We start from the raw sequence: 20,459 nt of genomic DNA on the forward strand, positions 1-20,459 counted from the left end.
GGGTGATAATTCCACAAACTGGTGGACAAGAAGGCAGGATTTATTGCATTGGATAGACTGTAAATCAACCTGTTCCATCTTCTGCTCAAGCTGTAAATCACAACTGTGCTCTATTACTGCAGTTTTTTCCTTCTTGATGTATGTAATGTGGGATGCAGAATTCTTGTACTGGTGACCAAAAAGACCAGCAGCATGGCCATCAGATGACTGAGGCATCATTCCATGGAAACATACATAGCTGCTGTTCAACATCACAATTTTCCTGGTCAAATAGTAATAGTGGTGACCTCTCTTCATAAACGCAATCTCCAACACTCGGACTACCTCAGCATGTTTTCTAAAAATAAGCTCCTTGAAGTATGAAGGATAACTCTTCATAGCTGCCTTCTATTGTCTCTATTTATATACTAGCCAGTGAGAGTTATTCCATTCCATTGGTTCAGTAGATGGACTTCGTGGTTTTATAGCAACTACTTCTAACTCGGGTGACTCGAGTCTTGGGGTACCGTTATGTTCCTTGTTTCTTGTCTTTGGTCATTTCATATGCTGCAGAATAATATTTGATATATGGTAGAGGTGGACAGAACTGACTCACTGGTAAGGATTTCCGAATATCTAACTACCAGAATGAGTTACACACGTTCCACATTTGAAAAAAATAAAGATATGAGGCTCAAAGGCTTAGGGTGAAAATATTCAGTGGTGATTATTTAGATTGCCTTTGTTCTGCAATTTCTAGGCAGAATAGCAACCTCTTGCATTTCACATGGCAAACACTCTCCAGTTTTTTATCTGATACTGAAACACAGATAATATCGGAGGCAATGATACCAATGAGATTCTCTTTTATTGCTGTCCACATGGTTGATAATCTCAGGGTGAACTTCACTGTGTAATTTTGGCTTCTGTTTGAAATTTAGTTTCTCCATGTGACCCTCTCTATTGAAGACTATAGATTATTTACCTGTGAGGTGTTACAGCAAACAGCTTTTCAAATTTGGTGCTGGGAGTTCTTTCATTAGCACTTAAGTATGTGAACAACATGATGATCCAAGCATTAATATAAATGTGATTAACTGTCTTTTCTCAGCTTTGTTTGCTTTGTTCTCCCGATGCCTACGAGTTACATAATGAGTAGCATGTAGAGGGTGTGCATTAAAGGCAGTTCCACATTGTATCAGGTTTCATGGCGAATTTATTTTTCTTTTAGCTAAACTTCAGTGGGGAAAAAAATGCGATGTTGATATATTTTGAATGAAATCCTTGAAGGCTTACTAAGTATGCCATGTGGAAAGCTCCTTGAAGTGCTGAGGGTTAATACTCTTTGCTCTTAATTTCAAATTCCAGATAAATATGGCTTCAGCTTTGATCTTATCTGGACTAATTCTTTGTCACTGTACTAATTAATTCAGCATGCTGTGGAAAAGATGCTAATTTGGGCATCAAAGAAATAAATGGGTGGGGGGAGGTTGTGTTTAATCAGACTTGTTAAAAAGATAAGTTTTACTCCCATTAGACTGGATCTGGAAGCTCAGTCATTTTCCTTTAGCTCCGGCAGCCTGATACAGTAAACTAAAAGAAAAGAAATACAAAATGGCACTTGGTCATTTAATGTTGACATAACAGGGGCAATGTATATTAGTGTTAATAACGTGGATTTCTTTATATTTGATTTTTTTACATAACCACCTCTGTTGCTGCTGACCATAACCAGTTTAATTCCGATCACAGCATTACAATAATGTTGATTATCTCTCAAAATAATTTAAGATGGCTAAATACGCGCATTCATGAGGTTTAGCTACATTTGCAAAATACCAATCATAATTGTAGCACACATTGTCGTGTACTTCGATTGATATAATAAATCAGAGGTTAGGTCATTTTTCCGTTTTCACAGCAGCTATTTTTGATTGCCCAAGCCACCCTGTCGTTCACTACCGAAGCTGCTGTTCTGGCCACCTGCATCTGGCTTTGTGCTGCCCTAGGAGTGAGCCCCAGAAGGTGGGAAAGCCCGGAGGCACCACATGACTCTTCCCTGCAAACAAACCTCACCAAATCTAGTTAAAAGGGGAGGGGGGGTTTCCTTATTTTTCAAAATCTCTTTACTACTTAATAAGCAGTATTGGTGTTGCACACGGCACTGCCCAGCCCAGTGGTGGTGTTCTCATTTTATCCCTTCCTCTCCCTTTCTCCAGAGCTGGAGGCACTACTCTCCTGGGAGCAGGGAGCAGGAGAAATGTCCCTCTTTGTGTTCATCATCTTATCAGGGCTTTTCTCGCACTCTGCCAAAGCAAGGAGACTGAGTCAAAACCTGCTCCTGAGCAAGGCTTTGTCACGAGGAGACCTTGCTGCAGTAGGTTTCGTACATCGGGACATGTTAATGTCCCTGAGGCTAAATCCTGCTCAGAAAGAATGGGATCCACTCACTGGGAGCAGGGGGATGGCAGTGGGGCAAGGAAAACAGATGTTCACCTGTTCTGGCTTGCAGGTGCCCTCACAGACCTGTTCTTTACCAGAAGTTTAACTTGTGTCATGGAGGCGTTTTCACCTTCTTGGATATGGGTAAAGGTTTGAACAGTGTTGCCCAGCCTCTGCTGTGTGTGCTTCCTTCTCAAAATGTCAAAACGTGTTTTACCAAAATATGTTCTGTTCTTTCTGTAGTTTTTTCAGCTGTTGCAAAGCTCTTGGTCCCGCTGGTGTAATCCTCAATGGCATACTTCTGTCCATTAAGCAAACATTTAATAACAAATGTATTTAGGTATTTAAAGAGCCACTAAAAATGTAAAACATGTATTTCATTAATGCTGTTATTAACATAATGTAAAATGAGCCTGGCCTGTAATCGCCAACAAGTCTGACTCACTAAAGATCTTTATGGCGGTGTTTAATAGTATGTAAAAGTGTATGTATGAAAGTGATTAATCAAAGCACAGCACTGTTTCTAAAGTATTTCTTCTGCTGTAAAGCTGAGTGATAAAATAACTTAAAACACACGGCAGTAGTGGCAGTTAATAAGGTTTTTATAGTCCCTGTGTGGACCTGAAAATCATACCTTATTAGTATCTTTATCTTTCTTGCTCAGTCATTCATTCTTACTCACATTTAAATTTAATTTTAAGAGCTTTTTTCTAGTCTTTCATAAGGGAGCTGCTTTAATAATCTCAGCATTTTTCGCCATTTTCTCTGAAATGACTAGGAGCCAGAGCTTTTGTTATATGTACGTTACAAATCACTCTGATTTTTTTACAGATCATTTCTGGAGATGTCAAGATTTTGACGTTGTTAGGCTTTGTGCCTTGCTTAAGTGTGTCTAATGCCCTCTTGAATTATTTCCTTGCAGATGTTTGCAATTCCATTATGTACCCTGTTAGCTGCAGTGGCACCTACTGATATGGGGCAACTGAATTAACTAAGAAATCCAAACTGCTGAATTTAGTCAGCAACCTGCTTAGAGTTCCACCCACCAGATGTTTCTCTGCTTAGAAGTCTAGGACTTTATAGACGTGCCTGCTTTTTAATCCTCGAAGCAAATATCAACACATTTGAGATCTGGAAGCTCACAGCTCCACACAGAAGCAAAGTGTTGCCATGACCACAGCTTTGGGTCTTGCATGTAAGATGTTTATCCCAAGTATAACAGAGCAAGCCTATAGAAGGTTTGTTTTAATTTTTATTCCTTGGAAGCCTTGGAAGGAGGCATATATATGTTTTGATGCTACAGCCAATAGAATGGTAATAAATACTGCAAAAAGAAGACACACATTTGGTATTCAGAGACTATTTATTTAGTGTTTCTAAGGGGAAAAATGTTAGCTATTTGCAGGGCACCTGTATTTTCCTTTGAAATTTATAGAAATAGGATAGTCCCTCACTCTTGCACAGCATGTTTTCAACTATTGCATATGGGTATTTCCCATATGGATGAATCACTCTAAGGTCTGATCGCATAAAGAAAATCTCTTTATACTTTTGTTTACAGGAGGACTATGCTCTGAGTAGTTGGAATATTAATTTTATCAACTGAAAAGTATACAGAAGTTATTAGGTCTTTAGCTTCTTTAACAGTACATCCTAGGGCATTTACAGAAGATAATCAGAGAACTGGGGCAGTCACTCAGCCAACTTAGGGAGATATGGATTTGTTTCTTTACTGTTGTTGTGATTACAAATGGCTTCATTTGACATAAACTGATTATAGACAAATACAGAATGCGAGTATACTGCTGATCCATTTGTTTTCTGGTTGTCTATCTATATTTCTCTGTTTATTGTGTAAGGTTATCAGAGTGCCAGCTCTGTGGCATATTAAGTTGAAGAGGATTTTGCTGTACACACTATAGCAAAACAGACATTTAAAAATGTGTGCCGTACATTTTTTCATTAATGTTTTTATTCTTCTGTCGACAGTATTAATGTGGAAGGCAGATTTTCCCACAATCCAATTATTTGTTGTCTAGAGAACTGGAAACTTCAAATCCTAAAGCCATTCAGTTTTCATAGAATTTTAATATGGATTTGCTTAATTCCATAGTATAATTTTGACAGTAGATTTTATCCTGTCCTTGTTGAAGCCAGTGAAGGGCCTCACACCGATGTTGGTGAGAACAGGATCAAACCCAGTTGTGCAGCAAGTACACTTACTTTTATTGTTGTTGCTGTTTCTATAAGCCGTAGAGAACCATTAAGCCTGTAGTACACAAAGCCATGCAGAATTACAATGGGTGGAAGTTAATTTTATCATCGGAAACTCGTGGCAATTGAGACACATCAGTGAGCAAACCATAATTTTTAGGACGTAGTGTATAAATTGAGACAGAGATGATACTAGATTTTTTGTGGTTTAATGTTATCTGCTTTATATTGCTTTTCTTAACAGTGTTAAAATTTTGCTTCTTTTATTTTTTAATGTTTGTGCAAGATTTTTGTTGAGCTGAAAAACATACTACAATAATAATAAAAAAGAATGGATTTTTATTGAATAGCAATGTGCAAAAGGGGCCAAAACTCTGAACATTTCCCTAGCCTTGAGCTATATGCTCTGTACTTACTGTTAGAGGTAAAAACTGTAAGGCCGCACAAATCTCATTTGAAGCCAAAAATATGAAAAAAAAAAAAACCCACAAAACTTGTTTTCATCAAGGCCAACTCACTATTCCCAATTCATAATTACACTAGAACCTTCCAATTTTATGGCAAGAGCAGCTCTACCAGCAAACAGCACTATTTTTGCTGAAAGTTGTTATGTTGGCAGTTATTACAATCAAAATTGTCACTTTATTTTGTTTAAAATGTATTTTCCCAGTAAGCAAGAAATAATACCTAGACTTGAAAGGGATATATGTTAAAGATTTATTATTTTTTTTTACATTTCTCTGGAGTAAGCAACATATCCAACTTCAACTCCCTGCAGCAATACAAAATGCCCAAGAATAATGTTTTCAAAATCAATACGTACTACAGTTGAATATGAGGCTCCACAAGCCCATAATTGAAACTGTAGGAGAAAAGCAGGCAGACTGAATATAAACGAAGTACCAGAGTTGGATTATGACCACGATGCAAGTGCTAATACAGCCTCTCTTGAGAAAGCTGCCGTGAGACCTTCCCGGCATGTGCAATTGTTAGAAAGCAGAGGTGTTTCAGGTGCAGCCTGCTGGTGCTCATCCCCAGGCAATTTATTGTTTGGCTGCTTGACATCTCTGTAGAGCAGTATATGCAAGGTTTCATCTAGGATTTCCTTTTCACCTGGGTCATCTCGTATCTTCGAGCCCTTTTCACTTTCTATATTCTCATTCTGTATGTGCAACCTCTGCCTCTCTCTCGTGTTTCCCAACTGCTGCTTTCCCTGCCACCACCTCCCTCTGACAGGGTTTGTGACTCCATAGTCTCTCAGGACTGCTAGAACTCGGGAGGCAGCATTGGATTCAGTGTGCTGCCCTATAGTCAGGAAAAGCAAAAGCATGGAAAATATCTGCTGTCTTTCTGGAAGCACTGAAATGAGTAGGGACCATTAAAAAACAACTGAAGATTGTTTATAGATGGAGGTGTATGTATATGTTGATGAAAGAATCCCTCGGAGAATGTAAGACACCATCTATCTCTATTGCCACACATAAGAAAAACGCAGAGAACACGGTGCACTGAGATATGACTCTTCCTGCTGCACAGCACAGTCCATGGCAGAGCCACGATAAAGCATCTCATGTTGTTACCTGCAGTATTTGCCATTCTCCTCATTAGCGCCAGACACTACGTGTCTGTCTGTCACGCCCAGCATTCCCTTTCTGACAAAGATCTTATTGTCTGGAAGACTTGCTACAGAGTCCCTAAGAACTTAATTTGACAATAAGCTCAGAATTATTGATTAAATTCACAAAACAAAAAATTGGATCATTACCTTATGAGCCTGACAGAGTATTTGCAAGGTTTCTGCTTTGGTCAGAGGAGAAAGCTAAAGTCAATGATTTACAGCTTAACTGTATGCACAGTAGTTCAGCTGTTGCACTGGAGGCTGTTTGGGCTGACATGAAAAATAAAAAGGGTGAAAGAAAGATCACTGAGGCAATGCTGCAGACTTTCACAGAAGAGTTTGTAGTTTTGAGTCACAGTAGTTTGCATTATGGTGTGTTTAATGAAGAAATCTTTTCTTTAGATTGTTGTCATGCAAGCAATGACACATCAGTTTGCATGGAAAGACAGACTGATCATTTACTTTCTTGCAGAACTGTGAATTTCAGACTGGGGAAGAAGAGAGAATGTTTGAGGGTTTTTACACATTTTGGCCTGTAATACATGAGCATATTTGGCATACTTGACCCCCAGTATTCTGTCTAGCTCCATCAGGAATGAAATGTAGCTCCCCGGTTCACTCACCTTTTATAGGCTGCATAAAGCAGACTTATGTTATGCATATTCGTACAGTGTATGGAACACTGGGACCCCTGAAGTGATTGGGGTCTCTGCAGGGCTCTCACAACTTAAATATTGCATGATACTATATTACTAGGTAGAAAAAAAAAACTAGAAGTACTTTAAAAAAGAGCTGTTATGAATTGCCTAGTTTTGTGCTTTCCGAATGTAACAAGATTTTACTTTTTCTGATTGCATCCTCATTTGAACAAAGAACAAATCCTTAAATTAAGTCCAGACAGGAATGAGAGACAGTGGTTACTGATATGAGCAGAACACATGGTCCAGTCTGGGTGCTGACATCACTGCCACTGCCTATTGCTTTGAGAGCTATCCTGTGGTAAGAAGAACCTTCAGCCAGTTTACAATGTGCCCTTGATACTAGTCCAGCCCTGCAGTGTCTTGCATTTCAGATTTGGTGGGGCTTTTCAACATTCTGTTTTAAGAAATAGCTTTCAAAAATTCAGGATCCAAATGAATTTTTAATCAGTCCCTCCTATTGTATCTGGCCCCTGTAAGACTGGAAACTTATGTTGCAATGTGGGAAAAAAATCAGTGACTGTGATGAAAACTCATAGTGTTTTGATTGCCTAAACTTTGTGGTTTATGATAGATAAGTACTGTTTTTTTCTTCTAGTAATTATTTCCTCCTGGCTCCTTCCTTGATATTTTAAACAGATTTGGAAAGAAAAAAGAAGATAAAAGTGGGAAGGTGGATCAAAAGGGGAATCCAAAGCAAGGCCTACTGAAAGAGGAGGAGATGGAGAAAATGAAGGATGAGCGTGAAAGGTGAGTAAGTGGTGGCAGCATCTTTGTTCATCGTATGAAAAACTTCAAAGCAAGGGACTGCTTGAAGGGACAGACAGAGGGCCTGGCTGGAGATGTCCAAGACCATGCCCGCTGGCAGTCAGGTCCAGGCAATGAAGAGCTTTAGGTCATTCTCCTGGCCTAGTCAGACTTGCTGTATGTCAGGAACTTTTTGGATGTCTCCTGCAATTTCTGTACACTTCACTGTGGTACCTGCTATTCGGATCCCAGCTTCTGCTAGGCTTGTGATGATCAGTTCCTTCAAAACCTGTTTCACCTCTGCCCATTCACAAGACCAGCTGACTTAGTAATTTTTTCTCTACTTCTCTAAAGTGAAAAATTCTTCCCTTATTTCCTGGCAGACTCTGCTGTGTTTTCCAGCACTTCAGATCTCTGGCTTCAGCTGTTTCTGCCATCAAATGGTAGTTTTTGTAGTTAGGTATATCCTTTTCTGCACAGCGTTTGCTGGTTAGCCACATATTGCAGAAAAATATAGTCAACAAGTGGTCAGTGCGTCAAGAGACACCAGGAAGAAAGCAAGTTCAAATAGTTAAACCAGTCTGAAGAGGCAGGGGTCTGGAAAGCAGTGGGTTGAGTGAGATGGACAAGGCAAGAATCTGAGTGTGTGCCAGCTGTGAGTTGCATATTTCTGAGGTAAGGCTCTGAGACTGAAATGAAAAGAACTGATGTGAATAAGCCCAGTTCTCTGTCTTGTTTGTAAAATACTCCTTTTTCATGCCGAATCTTAGCAACTTTATTGTTTTTCCAGACAAAGAGAATTTATACTTTTCTGCTTTCCCCCATGTCTGTCCTTCAGAAACTGGGGACAGTTTGTAAGGCTCAGCAAACTCCACTTTCCCTTTCCCTAACTCATCCAGATGTACTTCATGATACGCTGAAGAAGGTCTTTGTTTCTCTCCAATTACTGCTTTCAGGAAAGTTAAAGAGCTCGTGCTGGCTCTCAAGAGATGTCTGCTGTTGCTATGAAACTTTGCAAGTTGTAGTAATATGGGTTGGCAGGGCACAGGCAGAGCTTTCAGCCGTCTTTCCTTCAATGGAGCATCCTGCTCTTAGATGATGGAATGGAAGCAGATAGGGTTCCTGTGGGGCAGGCTTGGTCTTTCCGTGTGGGCTAGCCTCTGTGGTGCTGGTCAGTGCCCAGGAAAGACACCCTGCTTTCATTTGAGTCATGCGTTGTGTGGTAAGCCACGTAAGTGGTAGCTAATGGGTTTGATGGGGAAAAAAAATCCAAATCACAACCCTTGAAGTCTGCTGATTATATTTACTGTTTTAAAAGCTAGTAAGAGATCCAGTTGCTACAGTGCTTAAGTATTTAGTTCATCTAAGTTAAGTAGTGTCAGGAGAAACTTCATACCATTTGTTTTAAAATTTCTGTGCCATGTCCTTGATTTTGCCAGATTGGTGAGTGTCTTTATTTTAAACTGCTGACTCCCAATTTGGATGCTGGCAATTTGAGAGGTATGTGTCCTTCATTTTAAAGAAGCCAGTGTCTTTTATTAGGATCCTAGCAAGCTAAGAAGCATGTATCCCATCTGTTAAAGGGCCAGTGTCATTTACTAAAATGTTGGCAGGCTGCAAGGAATGAACCCTTCTGTCTAGAGGTCTGACGTTCCAATTGGACACAAGATAATTGTTTTTGATATTTATTTAGTGTCGTATGTTGGGGTTTTTTTTAATCACAGTCACTGATTGACAGTAACTTGGTAAGGCTGCATAAGAAACCGGCAGCTCAGTGTCTTCATCATTCTGGTTTCTCTAGTAATGATTTCAGGTTTGACCTGGAAGAGTTTGTGACTGAAATGGAGAACAGCAGGTGTGTTGAGAAGTGGATGAACCAAGATGATATTTTTAACTCACTTATTTGATTCTTCTTCTATAATGCACAGGAATAGAAATGTCACACTTTTTTATCAGGTAATACATCTTATGTATTTGAAGGATTAAAATTAAAAACATAAAAATAAAATACAGATAAGGAGTGAGAAGAGCAATGCAATACAAGCTGTAAAAACAAACTATTCTCTTCAGCTTTCTGAATTAAGTAAGAGCATGGCTGTACGTGTTTGCCCACATAAGACTGTCTACACACTGACTATTGAACGCTTCTTGAGTTGATCATAAAACAGGAGACTTTATCTTGCCTAGAGGAAAATTATATAAGGAAGCTAGTTCTCATATATGGGTAAGAACTGTTTGGGAAATCAATTAAATCAGTGGAGGGAAACATTACCTGACTTGAAAGTAATTCCGTCCTTTTGCTTAATTGTTGACTATTCACCTAGTGATGATGCTCGGTAAGACAGTAAAGACAAGTTTTATAGCTCTGTCCCAAGATTTAGTAATTCTATAACGTAATTCAAGTCCAAGATTTTAATGCACATCTTGGCAAAGAAAACCTTGTGGCACATCCACACCATAGATCTTCTAATTCTATGACTTCACTAGCTGCAATCCTGAATACTTGGTCTCATATTTATAAAATCAAGTTTCACTGGAGCTTACTAGAACACAGACATATTTTCAAATCTGTTCGTGTTGAGAGTAAAAGGAGTATATGGTAAAAATACTAGGGATGTAGTAGAACAGACTACAAAACTGTTGATAGAAATGTAACGTGTTTTGTCCCCTGATTCCTATGAACAAATCTTGTATTTAACAGCTTAAATAAAATTCAAATTGTTTTTCTAACATTTAACCTATTTAGAATTAACTTAAACATGCATCTAATTTTACCTTTCTAAGATTAAATATGTAACTAATTCTTGTTCAGATCCTAAATCCAATTACTATAATCTTAAAGTCTTTTTTTTTTTTCCTAAACTTCAATTTTCTTAAATGCTGACTGCCTAAATGTTTCACAATCTATCATACTAACTGATAGTATGATTTTTCATCTAATAGTTTTTTTTCAGAGGCTGAGCTGTCCGTTTTGGATGGTAGTGGAAGAGGTCAGAGCAGTTGATTTTTGGGCTGGGTGTGACAAGATTAATGATCAAGTGCATTTCAGCATCTTAGCAGCTGTGGATCTCACATGGTTTTGAATGTTGGTTTTGCATGCAATATATGCTTGGCAGCTCTCCAAAAAACAGAATACTGTTCCAAGATCTCAGCTGAGAAATATTCTTCAGTAGGAAGTGCATTTCTAGTTGACAGGATGAGGCCATCTCTCAGAGTTCTGCAGTTTTTTGGTAAATTAATATTTCACAAAATTCCAAGGATGGGATTTCTATAAAGGATAGAGCCTTCTTCCAGAAGTTTTGACAAGATATAGAGACATGCAGAAATGTCAGATGTTTTCACTGCACAATTATGGGTTGGCTGTGCAGTACAAACTCAGTGACGCCGGCTCTGACAGGAAACATCAGATCGTACGTCATTGTGCTTCATGAGCATCAGTCCATCATGCTCAGAATAGGTTGGATTTCCTTCTTGCACAGAGAAGGAATCATACAGTGCATGTGCAACAAGTCTGACACATCCAGAATGTGTTAGAGCTAGTAGGCGTATACAGACAGAGTATACAGCACTCACCGGGTAGTGCAGATGCTTCCCACAAGGATTGATCTTGCTTGCGCATTGGTCCTCAGCATACATTTGCCTGGCAACCCTTTTTAAGGGCTGCCAAGTTTCAGATTGGAACCTCAAAAAGTGAAAATAAATTTAGTATTTCTCTGTCCTAGTAATTTCTATTTCCCTTCCACATTATCCTATTCTCAGTTTTCAGTACAACTCTCTGAGCTGCCGTGTAGCTGCAGTTCTCTGAAGCAGCTCCACATCTTGCACTGAAATGCTGACATCTTTATTTTTTTACTGCTTGTATTCCAGAGCAATCCCCATCAAGGTCTCATAGTGCTAATTGCTGTTAGGGAAACTTGGGGCCTGACTCTATGTGTTTACAGCTGATGTAGAAGGGAGAAAATCTAGCACGACAAAAAAAAAGTGACCTGTAGGGGAAAATGTCACACGCAGGCAGTGTAGCTGCTTGTCCTGGTTTCTAAGAAGTCCCTGTCAGGCTAGGAATTTGTTTCAGACCTCAGGCCCTGGCCTCCTTTATTTCAAAGCCTGTACTTATTGCCAAATAAAGCTGCTTCCGCAGGCTTCAAGAGCTTAATGGGAACTTAGGATGTTAGGCAGTCCTTGTTTAGTAATAGCCTTATCTGTGTCCAATTGCATCTGAATTCAGCACCTCCTCTAAATTTCACTGTTTCCTTCTCCCAGTACCTCTCTTAGCTTTCCTTGCGCCACAGCAAGGCGTTGTCACCGAATCTTGACTGGAGAAAGTCAGAAGTTCCTGACACAGATAGATAAGGAGGACTGACTTAACTGGTGATATAGTTCTCTGAGCTGGTGGTTTGTCCTTCCTGACACAAGTCAAGTGGTTCATTGAACTGAGGCCCTATTTTAAATAAACTCATCATTTTGTTCATGCTTCAAAGAGTTTGGCTGTAATAAAGCATGTGCTCCAAAGGTCTAGAATCTGCCCATAAAAGGAAAAAGCAAAGGCTATGTCTGAGGTTTATTTTCATCAAGCTGACTCAAATCTGTATTTTTAGTGTATTCTGTATAAATTACTCAGAATTTATCATTTTAACAAGATGTTCGTTACATTATTAAATTCTGGAAGAGATCCTTTCTTTTCTTTCCCTCAAAACAAGATTTTTCTTCCTCCCTTTCTCTGTCTTTTCCCCCACTCGTTTGGGGCTGCCTTTTAATTTTCTAACATTTGAAAAATTGTAAAACAAACTGGATAAATATATTAGGCACTTGAGTTTTACACATAACAATTTGTTTGCCTTTCAAATGCAAATAAAGTGACTATCAGTTGAAAGAAAACTGTTTTTTCCTGTTTGTTTAGTATTATTTTACTGGAATATTCCTGCTGAGACCAAAGTCTCTGTTCCTGCAGAGTTGAACGTTTTCTTGACATTAGAATAAAATTTCACAAAATTAAATGCCTTGTTGAAAATAGGGTGATTTTAAAAAGAAGTATATGAGCTGGTGAATAAGGAGGCACTCTATGTAAAAAAACCAGTACTCCGCACTTGTTCATAGAGTAGTTTGTTTTTATGTTAAAACACTCTTGGTTTCATAGTCCTTATTGGAATTAATTGAGGAAATATTTTTTAATAGTATTGAATTTTTGAGAAGAGTGTTGCAGAAGTAGAAGGAACCTCTGTCCCTTGCTTTTGAAGTGTTTGAACTTGATGCTTAAGTTACAGTCAATCTCAAATTTGGGTAAAATTAATGGTTTGAGGTTTTATATTAAAGACTGGATTTCTTTTACTTTTCAGAAACATTCCAGCAGCTGAGAAGCATTTCTCTCGTCTTATCAGCTTTGATGCTTGTTGCTTGTTCCCATCGTTAAAAAAATCAATACATATGTTTTTGATATTTGGCAAACAGAGGTTTAATTTTGCAGCTGCAAGTTCCCTGTACGAAGGGAATGCATCTTACACGAATAAAAACATTTGGAGATCACTTATATATGAACGAATACTTGAGTGAAACTCCATTTTGTTTCTGTCAACATTTGTTTCATTATCTTTACTTACAAACAATTTGTATGTTGCTAGAAATCAAAATGAAAACAACTGCATGCATGGCAGTATGGTAGAAAAGCCAAATTGTTTTGAATAATAAGTTGAAACTCAGACTGTTACAAATATCAAAGTATGATTTTTAAATGTGTAGTACATGTTAGAGCACACATTGTTACTGACCCTGTGTAGCTTTTGTGCCTGTGTTATCTACCTGCCAAGCCTGAAAGCATTGTTATGGCTGTTTATAGTTCAAATTGATCTCTGATAAAATGTTGGTAATTGCTCTTCTCACCATTAAGCCCTGTGCTAAACCACATGGGTTTGGGACTCCTGAGCTTGTGCATCGTCATTCATTAAGGGTTAATCCAACATGGTATATCTGTTCATTGAGTATTCCTGACTTTGCAGCACAGCTAGGTCCTGTGGTTTAGACAAAATAAAGTGTTGGATGTGATCCCAGTTTTAATACTCCCAATTTATTATAACCATTGAACCCTGATCAGATCACGGATTGGATTGGATCCCAGTTTTTTAAATGTCCCAATTTATTGCTGGCTTGCAACCCTGATAAGAATACATATTTGATTAAGGCTTCAGTTTTCAAAAATTCCAGTTAATTACTTTTAGATTCTTATTAGATCATAGCAGTGTAGTACGGTATGTTGAAGTTATGAAAAAATTACTGGGTGATGTTGCACAGGTCAAGGTCATAGTTTCATTTTGTGCTGACAGTATGAAGTTATCAGATTTCTGTTTATTACTGTGGCAGCACTTGCACTGGACAGCAGGACAGATTAATCCCAACCCATTGATTCTGAATGATTCTCATTTCAGATCTGCTGCTGCTCTGCATACCAGAATGTGTAATAAAAGCCTACCACTGAACATTGAGAAGTTGGTATTTGGTTATGAGTAGCTGAGGTAGATGGCTCTCGCCTACCTTACATAGGTTGTGATGTGGCATTTAAAACCAAATAGCAATTCTTGAGCTCCTTCATGTGGCTTATCCACTACTGGAAGGCATTTTTAAGACAACATTATTCTAAGAGTTGATTCCAGCTTGTCTTAGCACAAGAATATTAAGAAATGAGGATAACAGAATGGCACACAGAATTGGCCCTTTTCTTTAACTATCACAGTGCTATTCCAGGTATCAGAAACACCTTTCTGAGTATCATAGCTGTACCTGCTAAATTTAAGCATTCAGTTTCCCATCCAAGCCTTTTAGTCTCTTTGGTTTGCCCTTCATTAAGGCACTGTTTTCACTTTGCTCTGGAAACCAGTTTTCACGAGCTGTGCCGCCTGCCCATCCTAAAGGTCAGAGCAACTCATGGCAATGGCCTGGCTCTTTCTTGCATAAGTGAGCCAATGCATGGTTCTTTTCTGTACATATAAGAGTTTTATTACTTGATGTTTTTTAAAATGATGCTATAAAACAGAAATACTGCTGTTAGAAGCTTTTCCAGGCCAAACTAATACAGTGAAACTAGCCAGTGTACTAGCCAGTCTGGGAAATAGAGCGCTTTCCAGGAGGCAGACAGAGCTGGCCTAGGGATTTCTTTGATGCGGTACTGAATGTAGGTCAGCTCTTGCCTACCCCAAAATCAATAAGGGCATAAAAATTACTTGGAAGCTGCATTTCATTCCTTGCCCTTCCATATGTGATTTATGACAGTCTATCATAAATCTTTGGCACGCACTTTGAAGTAGTGCCACAGCACAGAATTCCTGTTCTCGCTCCCTTACCAAGAGGGAAAAATGAGAATACAACTCGTGGGGATAGGCAGGAAATCAGTTTTTGTGTGTAAGTCTCCATTGTGAGCTTAAAACAAAACAACTAAAAGTCTTATAGCTTTGTCTCTTTAGTCAAAGCTGGGGTTTGCTTTCTAATCTGGGATTGTTAATTAGAAACAACCTGTGAATCCCAGACAAACAAATGAAGATTGTTCTTGTTCTTGAATAGAGAGATTCTATCCAACAGGTTCCAGGTTCAGTGCCATATGTGTAGGATAAAGAGATGTGCATGGAATATCATATCACATGGAGCTAGGCTTGTTCCTTCTACTACTGGGATTTCAGTCAAATGATGCTGTAATGTTTGTGCAGTTGTCGAAGTGGTTGTGTGAACTCATGAGGTCTCACTAGCAAAGTGAAGCTGCAAGTATCTACACAGGAAGTGTTCCAAAAAGACCCATTCACTGAAGGAGGACGCCTGGGGAACTCAATAGGTGTCAGTCTTCCTGGCTGTGTTACTGCACATGGTTGTAGATGTTGGTTATTCATGAGGTGTTAAATTAATGTTGTGTCTTCCCATGATCATTACAATGTCTGTGGTGTTTTTCTTAAGGAGGTGTTACAATCCTCAATGGCTTTGACTGATAACCTACAACAGCAGTTGCTGGATATCTGAGCTAGTCAGTGACAATGAATAAGTTAATAGAGTGACGTCTGTGTCTCCTCATAGTTTCTCTGCAGGTATACTGGAGTTACTGTATAATATTTCATTGTTTATATGATGAACTTCTCTGAAATAATTTCTTTGATATCTTAGCTGGAGAGATGAATCTGTGCCTTTGCAGTTGGCATTGTTTCTATTCCTGACATTAATTCCCAATGACTAAAATATAAGCAATGTTAAATCATGCTTTCTAGGAGTATTCTGTTATTTTGATTCTCTTTTCATGATTATTTGTTCAGGAATGAGCTAGTGTTATCAAAAGGGACTCTGGTATGATGTGCGCAGCACCCTACTTATCTTTTTAACGGAAAAGTACAAATTACAGCAGCCTGAGAATTCCCTTAAATCAGTGTTGAGAACTAGCCCTGCTCCTTACCTGTGGTCTGCAAAGGCCCTGCAGAATCAGGACTGTTTTGCAGAGGAGGTTGGAGCTCTTAAAGGCATCAGAACATCTCAGGTGAAAGATGCCAAAGTAATTTTGACAAACCTGGAATCATTCCACTGTCTGTTATAGTTCACATTGTCACAAAACAAGGAACATCCTGTTGACAGGAGGCTAAGCAACCTGATCTGTGCAGTCAGCCTTGCTTTCAGCAGGAGATTGAGCAGGGTGACCTTCAGAGGGTTCTTTACAACCTTATTTTTTCTGGTATTGTCACTTCAAAAAATAACAGGGTAGTTGCGAGTAAAGAAAATTATGTAATGTAGTAAAATACAGAATATAATATAGTTGACTTTTCCAGTAGTTGACTTTCCGTGATCTGCTGTGCTTCACCCAGTGAACAACTAACATGGCCAAAAGAGAGACAGGAAAAACTTCCTCAGATTTAACAGCAAAGGTAAAATCCTATTCTCATTGAAGTTCATGGAGCAGGTGAAAAAGCACTGACCTCATTAGAGCCAGGATTTTCTTTAGAGGGCAGAATCCTGTTGGTAATCACTCCCTCTCACCTCTGAAATAACTGGAAAAACATTAAGACCTCAGTCTTGTCTATCTAAAGCTCACACTGCTCATTTTGTGGTATTAAAAGGGCTGCGTTTCATCTTCAGTTTGTCATAATCTTAAATTTTAAGGTCAGTGTAGCTCTATCTCCTTCTTAGCTTTTTCTTTCCTCCATTTCTTTACTTACAACCCTACAAAGGCAGCTTCTTTTGTCAGTTCAGTGTTATACAAGAATGGGGTAGTTATCTAGAACAGGCAATGTTTTATGTTTAGCCCTGGTGTTTTTTATCATTGGGTCAGTTAATGCTGTTGTAAGATCCATCTTTTTTAGCCCAAGTTACAGTCTCTTACTCCCTTAAATTTGTGGCTTGCTTTTTTTATTTCTGAGACTGTTTTTCTTCTTGTTTACAATTACAGATACTAATTATGGGGGAGAAGATGTTCAAATCCAGCACAATAGAATGAGCTGGAATGAGGAAACACTTGCATAGCTTATGTGGAAGATGTTTTCGACAAATATGCCTCCAGTAGAATACCCTGAAAAATAATACTAAATTAGATATTGTTTGAGTCTTGATGAGTCCATATCAGATGTCCTCAATTTACTGGCAAGAGATGGATTTTTATTTTATTTAGAGTTTTTTTAGCTATGAGACTTGCCTGCCGCTAGAGTTTTCCTAGGTGATGGTTGAAAAAGTACAAATGAGTCTTTTCCTAATAAAAGATACAGATTTGAATAAGATTGTTTATGTCATTATAGACCATGCCTGTCTGAAAAATGATTATGAAATAAAAAAAAAATTAAAAGCACTGTACTGAAATTATCTCTTCAGATATGCAAGTGAAATATCCCCATTCCCATCAGTGATTATGGCTTGTGAATATCTGAAGGCAGGATGTATTCAGTCCACTATTATGTAAATGAATGAAAATACAAGATTTTACTTAACCAAAATATATTTGGCTAGCAGCTAGAAAGGAATTAAAACATTAAACCCAATGGAAATCCAAGTGACCTTCTGCAGAAATAGGTTGCTTTCCTCTAGACAACCCATTACTCAATATACGTGCGAATTAGGTAAATGAGAGACAAAAGCAGAAATGTTATGTAAAATCACAGTTGAAGTATTGGAGATACTAAATCAGATATAAATTGAGTAATCATTATGATATGTAGATCTCAGGGAGAGTCACATGAGTGGGGAAAAAAAGCACTGCAGCAGCTTTTATTCTGCTGTTCACAAGGAACAACTAAATGAGTAGAATGTTTAGCATCTCAATGATCTCAAAAGACTTAAAGGATCAGGTCCCTTTTTAGAGTTTAGGTATACCTCAAACTGATTATACACACACTCACTTCCCTGTTCTAATTCTGCTTCTCTTATTGTGAACACAATAGAAGTTATCCTAAAAGACTTTTGGCCCTGTTTCTGTTACACATTTTGTCTTTGCGTGTTATTCATCCTTCTCCCCTGGGGAACATCTTTCATTGACTTAGCCAGCATCTTGCTCATTCAGATGCCTCTTTGCATTTCCACAAAGTCTATTCCTTTTAATCCACCATACAAGAAATGTTGTTGTATTCATCTAAAGTATAAAACAAGGGTCCTTTGTGAAATATGTTGTTTTGGTCAGCAACTGCATTTTCTGTCCTGTGTTTGACTACTTATATAGGCACCTCGGGGGCTCACACCATTTCATTCTTTGTTCTGTGCTCTGCTCATTGCTAAGCACACAGTCAGTGCATGGCAAATGAAAAAAAACAAAAAGCTGTTGTATCACTTTTACACTTTCCTTGGGAAGTCAGAAGAAACAGCATGACACAGAACTCATGTGGAGTGCAAGGGAGGAGGAGTTCCATCACCTTGGAAGAGGTTGTGCTTTTTTGTCATGGGTCTATTTTGGTCAGTTTTCCCTATCCAAAACAGTTCTGATGTGAAGTGCAGCAGGCACCTCTCCAGGTAAGAGCCTGCAATCTTTCCTGGGCCAAACTTCCCACCCGCAGTTTTCATGCTGTGGTCAGGTCTAGTGGCTGTTGGTGCTGCTGAGTTGCTTCTTATGTTAGGCAGCAGGTGCCCTGTCCCTTGTTTGGGGCTAGCAGAGTCAGGAGGACATGCCGCTTCCAATTTTGTCCTGATCCAAGGGGATGGCTTGTTAGACTGTGACGTGATGCTGTGCAAAGCTCCTTTTGAGCTGCGGCTGGTCTTGGGCCTCCAAAGCTGCAGGCTGTGCTGCGTGCAATGTCTTGCTCTTTGTTCCCCATTGAAGGCAGTCTTTGGGTTCCACGGCTTTGAATGATCCTGGCCTCTGTTGGATTTATTGTGCTGATAACACTAATTCCTGCCTTTTAATTTTCATAAAGGCTTAGGGCACTGGTTTGAGAAGATTCATCGTTTTCTTGTTCCTCACTTGCAACCCACCCACCCAGTTTCCACCTGGTGGGCCAAGAGATGAGGAGTATCTCTTACAGCTTTTTCTAGCTCTGTCATTCTATTCCTGAAAGCATTTCTGGGTCTGCTCCAGAAGTCACTTCTGCTTGGCTCTTCTGGAGTTTTCTTGAGGTGGTCCATCTCTCTTCCTGCAGCTGGCTCACTCTGCAGGCTTTTAAGCCAGCTTTTGCCTGTCGGTGTCTCTGTCACTGATGTCAGGGTAAAGCGTTTTACATTGTGTTTGTCACAGGCAGCGAATACATATGTGGTCATTGACAGTAGCTCAGCAGAAACACAATAACTTGTTAAGCCACAGTAACTCAATCCTGTGTCTGAGCTGCAGCTGGAAGGAGCTGTTTGGGCTTTTAACCCTTTTATGGCTGCTGCCCTCTAGGTTTATGCATCTTTTCATGTGTTAGTACATGAGAAATCACCATAGATGATTTGTGTGGGTATGTCAGACAGGAAGATTGTTTGAAGGATAAATGAGAGTGTTTCAGTGATTTATAGCTCTGGGGATGCGCTACTGAACAGTATGTGGAAGTGTAGAGAAGCGTTTTCAAAATACCACATCCCACTTCCAGAAGTGCATTAGGTAGACAGAATTCTGCCTTCGTTTGACTTCTACAAATAGCATACAACATCCTTGGGAAATGTTACCTATAGTTCTATTGAAGTTATGTGATATATCAAAATATATTTTTTTTTCTGAAATCATTTGTTCCAGAGAAAGCTTCTAGTGATAGCTAGTGGGTCTTGAAAGCTACAGAAAGGATTAGATAGGGCATGTGTTTGGATGCTCTTGAGAAAAAGGTGGGTCATGGAAAAGAAAAGGAGGGCATTGCTTGATATGGCACTTCTGTTGCCTGTCCTCTGGCTGCTTGTGTGCAAAGGTTGTGTTTTTACAGAAACGCAGCTAAGGGAAGTTGATCTATTTGTCATGCAGTGATTTAACTGGAGAGCCTGGTGTTCAGGTGGCGGAAGAGAGCAAGGAGGTTTGATATGGGATACCCAAAAGGAAATATATCTAACTTCCCTTCATTCTGTGTGAGTTTTTCTTTTCCCTTTCCCTTATCAGGAAGTTTGTAGAAACTTTAGTGCTACACTAAATGGTTCAGATGGTGACCTGTGCCTCTCTTCATCTCTGGTTTCACTGCCAGCATCGTGGTGCTGAGTGACATTTTATCTTTTGTCACAAATTTGCACCAGTTGTTTAATCAGACCCATCCTGTGCTGTGAGTTTAGGGCTCTCTTGTTGTAATTGTTTGTTCGCAGTACTGTAAGCTGCTTGCTGAGATAGTTGTGTTGATTTGGAAGATTTTTTTTGGGTGGGGGAAATGGAGACGGGG

General features: G+C 39.1%; 1 protein-coding gene across 3 annotated transcripts in view; it reads left to right on the plus strand.

Annotated features, from left to right (window-relative positions):
• The window catches only part of PARD3B (par-3 family cell polarity regulator beta), a 421,427-nt gene that overhangs the window by 313,518 nt on the left and 87,450 nt on the right, over positions 1–20,459 (plus strand). For all 3 annotated transcript variants that reach the window (XM_054069863.1, XM_054069864.1, XM_054069865.1), the window contains one exon: positions 7,591–7,701. In XM_054069863.1, coding sequence (XP_053925838.1) covers positions 7,591–7,701 — 111 coding nt within the window. The remainder of the gene's footprint in view (positions 1–7,590; positions 7,702–20,459) is intronic.

This window comes from Cuculus canorus, chromosome 6 (assembly GCF_017976375.1).
Source record: "Cuculus canorus isolate bCucCan1 chromosome 6, bCucCan1.pri, whole genome shotgun sequence".
Classification (NCBI taxonomy): domain Eukaryota; kingdom Metazoa; phylum Chordata; class Aves; order Cuculiformes; family Cuculidae; genus Cuculus; species Cuculus canorus.